A 12,943-nucleotide genomic window follows, 5' to 3' on the forward strand; every position below is an offset into this window, starting at 1 on the left:
TTTCAAGCATTTGTTGGAAACAAAATGACGCCCAGATGTGATTATAGAGAATTAGTTCTTCATAAAACAACGGCGACGTATCAATCTTACGCCTTTGGCTAATAAGAATTCTTCACTCTTGAAACAATTCGATAATAAGTTGTGACTTAAACAGAACATTTGAGAAAAAAAATTGCTTCAATTATGTGTCTATGCACCTTTAATAAATAGGTGCATTATAATCCTACAGTCATCTCAATCGCCTTTTTACGTGACGTTATATTACAAAAAATGACGTTCCTAATGCATTTTTCCATCAAAACAATACCATATTGCAATATCTCGTTTTGAAAAAGTAAAATAGATATCGAAAAAAGAAAAACGGTTATGAAAAGCTTAAAGTCTACACTATCGATAATAAAAATCATGTTAATTTTGGGGATGAGGCCATATTTTATGGTTCGTGGATTAAACTCTTTCAAAAAAGACTTCATGGGAAAAAAGATTATGAAAAAATGCTAAAACGTGTAGCATTATTGTCTTAATTTTGACATAAAAATATTTTTTTTTCATACGTGTTTATTTTTTTTTATAAGGAGATGGCAGAATGGATAGCCCTGGTCACACTGCTCAGTACTGTTCTTATACATTCATGGAGTATGACACCAAAACCATTCTGCATATAATCACTATGGACAAGCGAGTGACAGAGAAAAAAAAAGCACACATCCGGGAAAGCTTGCTTTGTTCAGGGCTTGCGATATCTTCCGGACAAGGGACTTCATATTGTGAAGTTGTAACAGATGCTCATGTACAAGTTGCTTCAGTAATGAGTAAGTTCAAACAAAACAACCAATATATATGACTATAAGTAAATCCTCTGTTAAAAAAGGCATACATGTACATATACATGTAAATTTTTGAAAATGGTTCTTATTTGTTAATTTTGCAGAAAAAGACTTCCCAGACATAAGACATTCTTTTGATATATGGCACGGGACGAAAAACTTAGGCAAGAAAATCATCAAGGTAACTTTCAGTTCCGCATAGTTGTATACATGTAGTGTTATTTATATATAGATATTTAATTTTTACTCAACAAACTAGTAGTTGCATAATCTTTTTATATATGTATTTTTTTGAAGTGTGTTTATTCATATCTTGTAGGCAGGTCAGCAGAAATCCCAAAAAGCTATCCTGTCATGGACAAAAGATGTTGTCAACCATTACTTGTACACAGCTAGCATCTCAAGCACAAAGGAGGAGTTTGTTGTAAGTTTCCATACACTAAAAAATATATGTAAACTTTGCAAAAGCGCTGCATGTGATCATGATTATATAAATTGGTCTAAAACAAATTTTACTTTTCAAGGGGAATTGGATAGGAATCCTCCATCACACAGTTAATGTTCACACATGGGTTTTACCCTATAGTGACATTAATGAATGCAACCATGGACCACTGACTGAAGAGAGAACAAAAGGGTGGTTAGAAAAGGATTCTCCAGCACATGTGGCTCTTCGGGAAATTGTGTTAGACAAACGTCTCCAGAACAATGTGCCTTACTATCTTAACTGCAGGTCAGTTTTCTATCAGAAACAATAAATGTAGGTTCATTTTACAATTTTGCTACAGATCTGCACTACACGTATGTCTAATAAATTATTAATACATTCTTGCATTTTATAGGAGCACAGCAGAACTTGAAAATTTCCAGAACGTAGTTAATGCATATGCATCCAAGCATCACTCCTACAACCCACCTTTATATAGGTGCAGGAATCGACTTGTGGCCTTGGACTATAACCACCATATAAACAGAAACGTTCTTGTCAAAAAAGATGGAGCAACACAGTAAGCAATATATGAACACTGGCCAATATTTATTGTTGACTTCAACAGTGAGACAAAATAATATGAACAATAATACATAATGAACAAAATATTTTCCTTTCAGATATCAGAGGAGCTACAACAAAAAAAGTGGAAGATGGGCAGTTCATCCTGTGAAAGAGAAGCAAAATTTTCCGTATATCCCATCTTTGCAGGAGAAGATTCTATTGTCAAGAGTGACAGATGAAGTAGGGATGAACCAACCCGTGGTGCTGGAGGTAGATGATCCAAGAAGATTGTCATCTCATCTGACTCCAGTCCCACCCCTCTCACTGAACAGCTTGTTGTCAAGCAGAAGTGAAGGTTTCTACAACAAGAAAGAGACAATTGACATGTCTTGAACAATCACATCTCAATCTAAAATAAAACACTTTAGAATATAAAATTTTGTTGAGTCATTTTAAACTGTTTACATGTAGCTACGAAAATGTTGTTAACTCACGTTATCCTAGTCGTCCTCCAATGAAGCCCCTATATTGGCCAAACGCATCTGGGAACTTGTCCCTTATTCTCCATACACAACAACTGGGAATCACCCTTCTATTTCTTGCACCTAGGTGACCATGATGCCAGAGGATAAATTGGCGGTAGGCTGCATGTCTGTTCCCTCTGTTGATATCTGCATCTGGCAGCTGTAAAAATGTCTTCACGGTAACGTCGGGCAACAACCAGAACAAGGTCATCAAGGACGACCCTTTGGAAATCCTAAAAATATAATTAATAATGAATAAAGAAGGATATGGAGATAACGAACAGTATTCATTCTCAAAGTCCATAAAACAATACAAAACAAGAGCAGAGCAAACATGGACCTCCGAAACATCAGAGCTGGGATCAGGTGCCATGGAGGAGTGAGCATCCCCTGCTGACCGGTCACACTGCCGTGTGCTCCTTGTCATGATCGTGAAATAACGTCAATTCAATGTATAATTAATATTGAATGTTATGATATACATTTAAATTTGTAAAATTTTAACTTTCTTTTCATCTGTATATCAGTAAATTGAATTTCTTATAATTACTGGGACAATTGAGTAGCAGTTTAATGGAGTCTGTCCACAACAGAGTTTTTCAATTTTGGATGGCATCTCTCTGCAGTGGTTGCAGGTACACCAGCTTGGAATGCCATCTGACGGTTGTGGGTGGTATCCTTGCCTCCTTTCATTTTGGGAAGCCTCAATCAAAATGTCAAAGACAGATGTTGGGTCCCTGTTGCATATAGCTTGAACAAGGTTCCTCAAGTTCTTCCTTTCAGCTGCAAGTCTTTCAGCAACAGTTTCTTGGGAGATTCTTCTGCGGGCACCTACTCCTCTTCCACCTCGCCCACCTCTTGTCCTAACTTCCCTCGGGCGTCCTCCTCTCCCACGCCCTCTGCCTCTTCCCCTCCCCCTTCCCAAATCTGAGGAGGATGAGGATTCTGGGGATGAAGACGTCTGTCTTGATAAATTGATATTCTATAATAAAAATTATACATTTGTATTATTCATTCTATAATAAAAATTTTTATTCATAAAAATAACATACATGTTCATGGAATCAATTTAACTATCAAAAACACATGATCTTCAATTACTTAATATTTTAAACATGAAAAATATGTCAAAATCTCCATAACTGCAATTATTTTAATTCAGTTTTGTTAGTATAGGTATATGTATACAGTAAATTAGGAACAGGCTTAATTAGTTTTTTTCTAATATAGCTATATTATTAATGCGTGTATGTAATTGTTCATATGTCTGGTAAAAATATGTATATATTAAAAAATTTTAAAAATTCAAAACTTAAAAAGCTCATCTTCAGTGTCAAGTTTGAGATTTGAGAGTCTTCTTGGAATTTTAATTCAAGGATTACTTATGCTGTCTATTTCATATTACCAACATATGTTAATGCCTTTTTTAAAATTTCCCCTCTTTATTTCATCTTTTTTAAAAATGTATGATAGAAAAGGGGAATTTTTTTTTAGTTTTACATGATTTGTCTTTGTCTGTTTTCAAACAAAAACACAAAACTGCCAACGCAAGTATACTTTCTGTAGTGTAATGTTTGTTGATGAGTTAACCCTTATGAGGCCCCTCAAATGTTATAACCCGATGTAGGTCACTCTGTTCAACTGTGGTGTGTTTTAAGTAATATATAAATGTTAATATAACCTTTTCAGTATAATTTTAAGTTTCTCTAAACTTTAAATACATAAAACTTACCTCTTCTGTCTCCATTCTCTGCTAGTAAGCATCCAAAGTGAAAATGATAAGATGGTCAGCATCTCCCTGCTGAGTCGGCTATCTTCGGAAATCATGCCGAGCAATAATGAGGGCAGTAAACGGACTTCACAGATGGATGATAATATAATATTTATTGATTCTGTTAATCAGTAAACTTTTTTTAAGCTTGCAGTAATGAGGGATTGTCCTAAAAATGTATTTTACACATTTACGTGCTAATTTATTGCCTATGAAAATAACGTTAAGACCTTAGAGACTATTTTTCAATATTTAATATAGAGCGCAAACTCTGATCTAAAAATCACAACTAGTAATTTATAGAACTGTTCCTGTGAATTACAAGATATGTTTTATTTTTTTATATCAGAGCGCGCGCTCAAATTATTTTTCTTCTCTAAAAGTACTCAAATATAGATGTTTACATTAAAATTCGAGAACATTGCAAATTCAAAAAGCCTGTGTTCCAAGACTTCTAGATTGGGAGAAAAATTTAAATAGGAAATGAAAATACTAAGTCTCTGCTTTATTTTGATGTTTAAAATGGAACATAAAATGCTAGTCAAAAAACAGGGTCGTTTTATGCATAAAGTGAACTGAGTTCTTTGTGTCTTAATTAAAAATTACATCTTCGACGTTTTCCCTCCAATATTTTTATCCAATTGAAGCATGAAACAAAATAAACTATAAGTCTATTTTGTGACTAAGAAACAATTTCAAATTGCTTTGCATAATCAATTAATTGACCTTTCCGCACTAATCAAATTTGATTTTTCTGGCATAGAAAATTTAATACGCAATAAAATTATTTTTAAGTCTTTTTTTTCATTTTAACAAATAGGTCAAAGTTATGTTAAATATTTAAAAAATAACATCGAAAGTGGGGGTATATGATACACGTACTTAAAAAGTGTCAATTTTACTTTAAATTGGCTCAATTTTTTCCTGGATTTTCAGAATATATTGACTCTATTTGTCACACTTCGATAGGAATTGATAAGAAATAATTTAATAGAGATTTCAGAACCAGCATAACACATTTCACTGCAAAAAAAAAAAAAAAAAAAAAAAAAAACAGCTTTGTGTGCAACCAGCGTGGATAAATAGGAATATAAAATTAACAGTACTGTTATATATAGTTCAAAAGGGGAAAAAAAACTTATCATTTTCTTCTAAATAATCTTCCGCCACAAAATGTAGTCCCTAGCTTAATTCAACTTGAATGGAATTTAATCGGGTTTTTTTTATTGAATTTAGTTTAATTTGCATTATATAATTCAGATTTAATGTTAGAACTTAAAAATGAAGCAAAATTTTATAAATGAAGGACAGGACGAAAATCCACTCAAAAGCTCCGGATCGAACGTCCTTAAATGACGTGTTGAGCTCATTTTGAAAGATACCATCCAAAGTATTTTTATCAATCTTCATATGCTGATACATATTGATGAGAGCTATTCAACTGCATCACCATTTATTAACCTTGACCTTTCCTTTGACCTTGATCTCACTTTATTTACATGTAAACGAGTGTTTACCGTTTTAAGGAAACCATCCAAGATATTTAGATCAAATGTCATATGTTGATGCATACTGATGAGAGCTTTTCAACTGCATCAAATTTTTTGTACCTTGGCCTTTCCTTTGACCTTGATTTGAATTTTCTTAAATTACTTTGAAACTTCATATACTGATGCATACTGATGTACATGTTAGCAATTCAACTGCATCATTATTCATGATTGATTGATTGTATATTGTTTAACGTACACGCGTCCCTCACTTTTCAAGGTATTCTGAAATTTCATACACAAATTCAAATTTTCATGTTGCATTTACTGATATACCTTCGGCGGGGCATTCATGTCCTATGGACATATTTTTATTTATGTGTCTTTATTTGGTAGCTGTCTCATTTCCCATTTTACCATGCAAAACTTAAGGTAAGTCACTCGTGAAATTTCTTATTTCAAGGATTTTTTGAGAAGTTTATTTATTTAATTTTGAATTAGTACCCTATATTATAACTCAAAATTGCAGAGAAAATAGGTGGCCAGTGTGCATTTTACTTAGCTATGGTACAATTAAATTTACCTTTTTGCACCTAAATTTTAACTGTTTGGTTAATTACTTAAACTATTATATAATATTTTATCAGAAGTAACCATGGCAACAAATATAGTCTCTTTTTACGTAAAATAGTTTTAAAAAATATTTATCGTTGAAAAAATTAAAAATTAAAATTAATTAAAACAGTCATTCTACGATTAATGGACCAATTCAAGATATAAAACATGAAAAACATGAAGTGTTTGTGAAACACAGATGCCCCCGTATGGCAACAATGCAAACTAAAGTATATAGGTCCCTGATTAAGCTTTCTCAAATGCAGATCAAATACTGTTCAGGGGAAAAATAACTCGCGGTGTTAATATTCGCTATATCCACGGTGTTAACAAATCCGTGATTTCAAGAAACAGTGAATAAATTTTCAATAATCTCCGTGTTTTATTTGGAAAATTGAGAATAGAGTTACGATAGATTTATATAGGTGTTCGTGCAGTCCATGGTCATTCCAGTAATTGCGAGTAGTACTGTCATTCAATTTTTATTATCACGCTTTGTAGCAACCTCTAATGATAAAACGCCGCTTAATGATACAAATAGCATTAAGCGTTGCAATTGCAACGCTTAATGCCATAAATTATTGCATTAATAGCTGACATTATCAACCACTAATGCTAAATCGCCGCTTAATGACAGAATTATATCATTAAGCGTCACAAATGCAGTGTAACACCGACGCTTAATGAAACAAGCAAATATCGACATATTCGACGCTTAATGATACACACTGGTGTATCATTAAGCGTTGCAGTTGCAACCCTTAATGATATAAAATTTAGAAATCGCTTGTTATGTCAAAGAGAAACACACATCCACCTTTCCTGAACAATGAGATATCACTTGTCAAAATATTTATAAATGCCCTAGTGCTCTATAAATAGTAATTATTGAAGTTTTAATGTGTTTTCTATCTAGTCAAGGGAACGTCGTTTAGCCCCGGGTGTTTAAGAGACAGATAGTCAGAGAGCTAGAAAAAGAGATACAAACAAAGGGATAAATAAAATGATATTCAAATCTTTTAAAAGAACCATTTTTTTAAAACTAAAAATACAGAAGCAAACAAGCAATTAAATTCCTTTTAAATTTATACAATGATTTGAATATTCAACGTGAAATATTTATATGTTTTAGATTTGATACAGCTTAACACATATCACTGTTAACGTTTCAGATATTATACGTATCGAGATTTTCACTATTGCTTTGTTTCTCCAAATTCCGAAAAAGAGAGACATAAATATTGACAACTTATGTTTAAGGATATATAACAAAGAATACAAGTACATGTAATACTTAGAATAATATATATTGTGTTGAGAAAAAGGTTCATTTATGCTTTAATAGTAAGCCGTGTTACTTGAATACATCACTGTTGCATGATTATTTTAGAATCAATTTTGAATTCTAGTACGAGGGTTGTTAGAAAAGTTCGCGGACTATTTTGATTTACAGAAAATCTATTGTGTACTTTAAAGTATGACCTATGTCTGAATAAAGTCCTACATTTTGTTTATTAGTATGTAAAAAATCAGGTTCAATTACTAAAATCTTGAAAATTTACAACGATTTTTACCAAGAGATCATGGGATTCACGGAGCAATCACATGACGTAAGGCGACGAGACAAAAGGATTTCAAATCGTTAAGCTTTGTTGCAGTTCATTAAATATTTCATTTTTTCATATTTTTCCTATTTTTTTCTACTTTAAAATTGAATGTCTACATCAAGACATGTTACTTTTCCACTGTCTTTTTTATTGATTCGGATATTATTGAGATCTATTTAAAAGTATATTCAAGTAATCGATCAGGTATGGGAAATATGCAAAACCATATAGGCACAACGTCCATGCAATAAGGGGGTATTGACGTATCGATGGAGTTAATCATTCAAATTGTTAATCCTTACTGTAATGTTTCTATATTCAAACTCAAGACATGTCGTGCTGCATGCTTTTTTTATTCTGCCCCAGAGTTACATTTTAGACTAAACATTAACAACCTGATATAAACGGAATCGGATAAAAACGGATTACATGTACATATCATTACATCTTTCCCCTTTTAAAGATAAAATGTACAAAATAAACTTTTACTGTTAATTTAGATAGAAAATTTCAAATTCATAATTTACTGAAAGTTAGAGATATAGAGTATAACATATTTACATAATATATACAGTCAATCATGAATTCATCTTTCAATATACCGGTAAGTTCTCAAATTTTATAACATTGGGGATTATTATGCCCCTCACACAATTACATCACTTGGGGATTATTATGCCCCTCACATAATCACATCACACATAATCCTGGAATCTTTTAGGTCGTCTGACCTCACGTCCGGATCGTGTTTTATACGTTTCTGCTCGTATCGGCTGATTTGGCTCTAACGATTGTTCTGGCACACTTTTCTCGAGTACTGGCTGCACGGGTACTTCTGTCTCACTGAAGTCATCTAGGTCATCATGTTCTGAGATAGCTTTTCGAAAACTCGTTTCCTCTGATTTGATGATGTCTCTGCGATTTCGACGAAATTTATCACCATTTAAGTTTTCTACATTGTACGATCGATCATGAACTTTATCTTTCACGTATCCTGGCATCCAATGTCCTCTGTGTTGGAATCGAACTGTATTTCCCGGTTTCAAATATGGAAGATCTTTCTGTCCACTGTTGAAATACTTCTTCTGTTGATCCTGTGAGTTTCTTCTTTTTTCATAAGTTTTCTCTGCTGGAATGACTTTAGGTCTGAGTTGTTCTTTGGTGATGGGTAGAATAGATCTGAGTTGTCTGCTCATTAGTAGTTGCGCTGGTGAATCAACATCTGACGGCGTGTTCCTGTATTCTAGTAGACTAATGTAAGGATCCCGTCCATCGACTCTGGCTTTTTCCAACATACGTTTTGCTGTTTGGACAGTTTTTTCCGCTAAACCATTCCCTTGTGGATAGTACGGGCTTGATGTTATGTGCTTGAATGCCCATTTGTTTGCGAAATCCTTGAATTCTCTGGATGTATATTGCGGTCCATTGTCGCTGATTACTTTAAATGGTATGCCATGTCGGGCAAATGCAGATTTCATATGAATTATGACAGTTTTGCTCCTAGTATTTTCAAGTTTAGCGATTTCAAAGAATTTGGAGTAGTAATCCACGATAACCAAATAGTCTTCATTGTTAAGTGTGAATAGATCAGTTCCGACAAGCTGCCATGGTCCATTTGGTATGGGTGTTGGTCTTAATGTTTCTTTTGTATTCTTCTTTCTGAAGTCCATGCATGTGTTGCATTTGGATATCATTGAGGCAATGTCTGCATTCATTCCGATCCAATAAACTACAGTCCTTGCACGAGCCTTTGTTTTTTCAATACCGAAGTGTCCTACATGAAGGTATCTAAGGATTTCTGGTTGTAGAACTTCTGGAATGACGATTCTTTCGTTAATCATAACAATTCCATTCACAGATGTTAACTCAGATTTCATCCTCCAAAATTCTTGTAATGGTTTGGACAGCTGATTCCTGTATTCTGGCCAACCATTTTCAATATGATGAATCACTTCACTGAGAATTGTGTCATTCCTGGTTTCGTTTTTGATATCTTGTAGAATATCCTTAGCTATAGGAATCCCCTCAAAAAACACAGAATTCACATAAGCTTCAATTTCATCATCTATGCCATCTTTCTGTTTTTTCACTGTAGGTAGATGAGCACGAGACAGTGTGTCTGCTATTATCAAATCTTTTCCCGGAGTGTATTTGAATTCAAAGCAATATTTCTGTAGGCGAAGTAGTAGTCTTTGTAGCCTCGGTGGAGCTTGAACCAGTGACTTCTTGAGAATGTTCTCCAGCGGCTTGTGGTCATTTTCAACAACAACGTTTACTCCATAAGTATACTGGTGGAATCTTTCTAGACCAAAAGTAACAGCTAACAGTTCTTTTTCTATCTGAGCATAACGTTTTTCAGTCTCTGTTAACGCTCTAGACGCATAAGCAACTGGTTTTTTGTCCTGTATAAGCACTGCACCTAGTCCACATTTTGAAGCATCCACACTAACGCATATAGGTTTTTTCACATTGAAAAAAGTAAGAACTGGTTCCTTGGACAAAATTTCCTTGATAGCCTTGAACGCATCCTCCTGTGGTTTCTCCCAGATAAACATATTTTCACTTCTGAGTAAGCTTCGGATTGGTTCATTTATGACTGACATGTTTGGAATGAATTTGGCAAGATAATTCACAGTTCCTAGCAGACGCTCGACTCCTCTCTTATCCGTTGGCGGTGGCATGTTGATAATTGCTTCGACTTTCTCTCAGTCAGGTTTTACTCCTTCCTTGGAGATCACATGTCCTATGTAAACAATCTCTGTCTTGTTGAACTGACATTTGTCCTTATTTAGGGTAAGGTTAATTTCCATGCATTTCTGTAGTACGGCTTTTAGTCGTCTGTTGTGTTCCTCTTTATTTCTCCCCACACAAGTATGTCGTCTATGACCACTTCAACACCTTCAATACTGTCAAAATGTTGAGCAATCCTCTTCTGAAAAACTTCCTGTGCACTCTTTATGCCAAAAGGCATGCGTCTGAAACAGTATCGTCCATATGGTGTATGAAATGTTGTAAGAAGTTGACTGGCCTCATCTAGTGGTATTTGCCAGTATCCACTATTTGCATCAAGTTTGCTGAAAATTGTGGCTCCGGATAATCTGGTTGTGATGTCCTCAATGGTAGGTAACTGAAAATGTTCACGTTTGATGGCTTCATTCAAGTCACGAGGATCCAGACATATGCGTAATTTTCCTGTTTTGGATTTTTCAGCGATCACAAGAGAATTAACCCAATCAGTTGGTTGGTCAACTTTCTTGATCACTTCCTTGGCTTCCATATCATCTAGAGTTTTCTTGAGTTCCTCACGGAATGCTACTGGTATTTGTCTAGGACTATGAACAACAGGTGGTACGCTACTGTCAACACGGATGGTGTATGGTTCCTTCAAGCACCCTAATCCTGTGAAAACACTTGGAAATTCCTCAATAGGTGAAAAATCACTCTGTAGTTTTTCTGTAGCTAGTGTCACTTTGATCAGCCCTAGTTCACAACAACTCTTATATCCTAATACTGATGGTTGATTTGCGTGTGTAACGTAACATTCAAGTTGTTGATCTTTGTATGGAAGAACACACTTTCCCGCTATAGGTATGGAATCACCTGAGTAACTCGTAAGTTTCACATTAGTTTTGGTGAGTGTGCTGTTTAGTTTCTTGAAGATTTTCTCTGTGATGATATTCACTTGAGAGCCTGTGTCCAACCACTTGAGAGCCTGTGTCCAACTTGAACTTGATAGGAATGTTGTTTATTTCCAAACTTGAGTAGATTTCATCTTGACTGTTTCCACTTGAAATAGCACCAATAAAGAACTTCTCACTTGTCTCACAGCTGTTTGTCATTTCATCTGTTTCTAGTTCATTTGAATGAATAGACTTAGTCCTGCACTTTGATGCAAAATGTCCTAACTTGTGACATCTGTTACATTTTTTCCCGAATGCCGGACATTTTCCTTTCTCATGCTGGCTTCCACATTTTCCACATGTAAAGGATTTTGTGTTGATAGGTTTACTTGACACACTTTGCTTCTTGGGTTGATACACATTTCCCTTCATATATTTCTGGGTTGACGGAAATTTGTTTCCTACTGACGCTTTGACAGACTGTTTATATTTCACAGCATCCACATGTTCCTCATGTTGTAGATCCTTTAATCTATTCTGTGACTCTTCATTAGCACGACACATACTTAAAGCTTTCTGTAATGTTAGTTCATTGTCTCTGAGTAATCTTTCTTTGACTTTCTCTGAATAAACTCCACATACAATTCTGTCTCTTAGCATTTCATCTTCCAATGCACCAAATTTACAGTTTTTGGAAATTATTTTCAAGTCTGTGACATATTGGTCAATGGTTTCTATTTTACCTTGAACTCTGGTGTGAAACCTATGTCTCCAAACTGTAATATTTTCTCTAGGAGCACAGTAGTCTTTGAACTTCGTAAAAAGTGTATCAATCTTATCAATATCTTCATCTGGTATTGTCATAGTGTTAAATATTTCTCTGCCTTCTTGACCAATGATATAGAGAAAAGCACTACACTTATCTTTTTCGTTTCTCTCATGCATGGCAATGTTCAGGTACAATTTCATCGTTTGTTCCCACTTTCTCCATCTCTCCGGTAAATTTCCGTCTGTAGTAGAGAAGTCTAACTCTGGTGGAGGACGAATGTGTTCCATTTCTTTTCCTTCTGACACCATGTAATGTTTCTATATTCAAACTCAAGACATGTCGTGCTGCATGCTTTTTTTATTCTGCCCCAGAGTTACATTTTAGACTAAACATTAACAACCTGATATAAACGGAATTGGATAAAAACGGATTACATGTACATATCATTACACTTACATTCTTATAAAGCTACAACCATTTGAAAACTTTTGTCGTATGTATGTGTAGGAAATTCCCGGCAGCATCTTTAACATTTTAATCCCTTTTTTAGACATTTTCCTGTCTACACACATAATTTTTACGCAGTGCAGTGCTCCATGACGCTCAATGACGTTCCGATTTTTGGCTGTGTTTTTAAGCGTTGATCATTTATAAATGGCTATAAAACAGTCATCAACCCTGCATTTTGATTCAAAATTTCTCCCAGTGAATTCATGAATAATTTAG

At 34.5% G+C, this 12,943-nt stretch overlaps 2 protein-coding genes and 1 pseudogene across 2 annotated transcripts; 1 reads left to right on the forward strand and 2 right to left on the reverse strand.

The window, feature by feature from the left end:
- The first annotated feature begins 586 nt into the window (after positions 1 to 586).
- Positions 587 to 2,214, forward strand: LOC134232209 (uncharacterized). The gene is made up of 6 exons (XM_062714157.1): positions 587 to 812; positions 932 to 1,008; positions 1,147 to 1,251; positions 1,352 to 1,560; positions 1,670 to 1,834; positions 1,938 to 2,214. The coding sequence occupies exons 1-6, from the start codon at positions 587 to 589 to the stop codon at positions 2,212 to 2,214; spliced, it is 1,059 nt and encodes a 352-aa protein (XP_062570141.1).
- Positions 2,202 to 4,092, reverse strand: LOC134232210 (P2X purinoceptor 7-like; annotated as a pseudogene).
- Positions 4,093 to 10,658: 6,566 nt separating this feature from the next.
- On the reverse strand, positions 10,659 to 12,525 carry LOC134232211 (uncharacterized). Its single transcript, XM_062714158.1, has 2 exons — positions 11,511 to 12,525; positions 10,659 to 11,308 (listed from the first exon to the last, which is right to left on the reverse strand). Exons 1-2 carry the CDS (start codon positions 12,523 to 12,525, stop codon positions 10,659 to 10,661), a joined length of 1,665 nt encoding a protein of 554 aa, XP_062570142.1.
- Between the last annotated feature and the right edge of the window lie 418 nt (positions 12,526 to 12,943).

Source organism: Saccostrea cucullata, unplaced genomic scaffold (assembly GCF_032062105.1).
Source record: "Saccostrea cucullata isolate Sc308-1 unplaced genomic scaffold, CSIRO_AGI_Scuc_v1 ctg4172, whole genome shotgun sequence".
Classification (NCBI taxonomy): domain Eukaryota; kingdom Metazoa; phylum Mollusca; class Bivalvia; order Ostreida; family Ostreidae; genus Saccostrea; species Saccostrea cuccullata.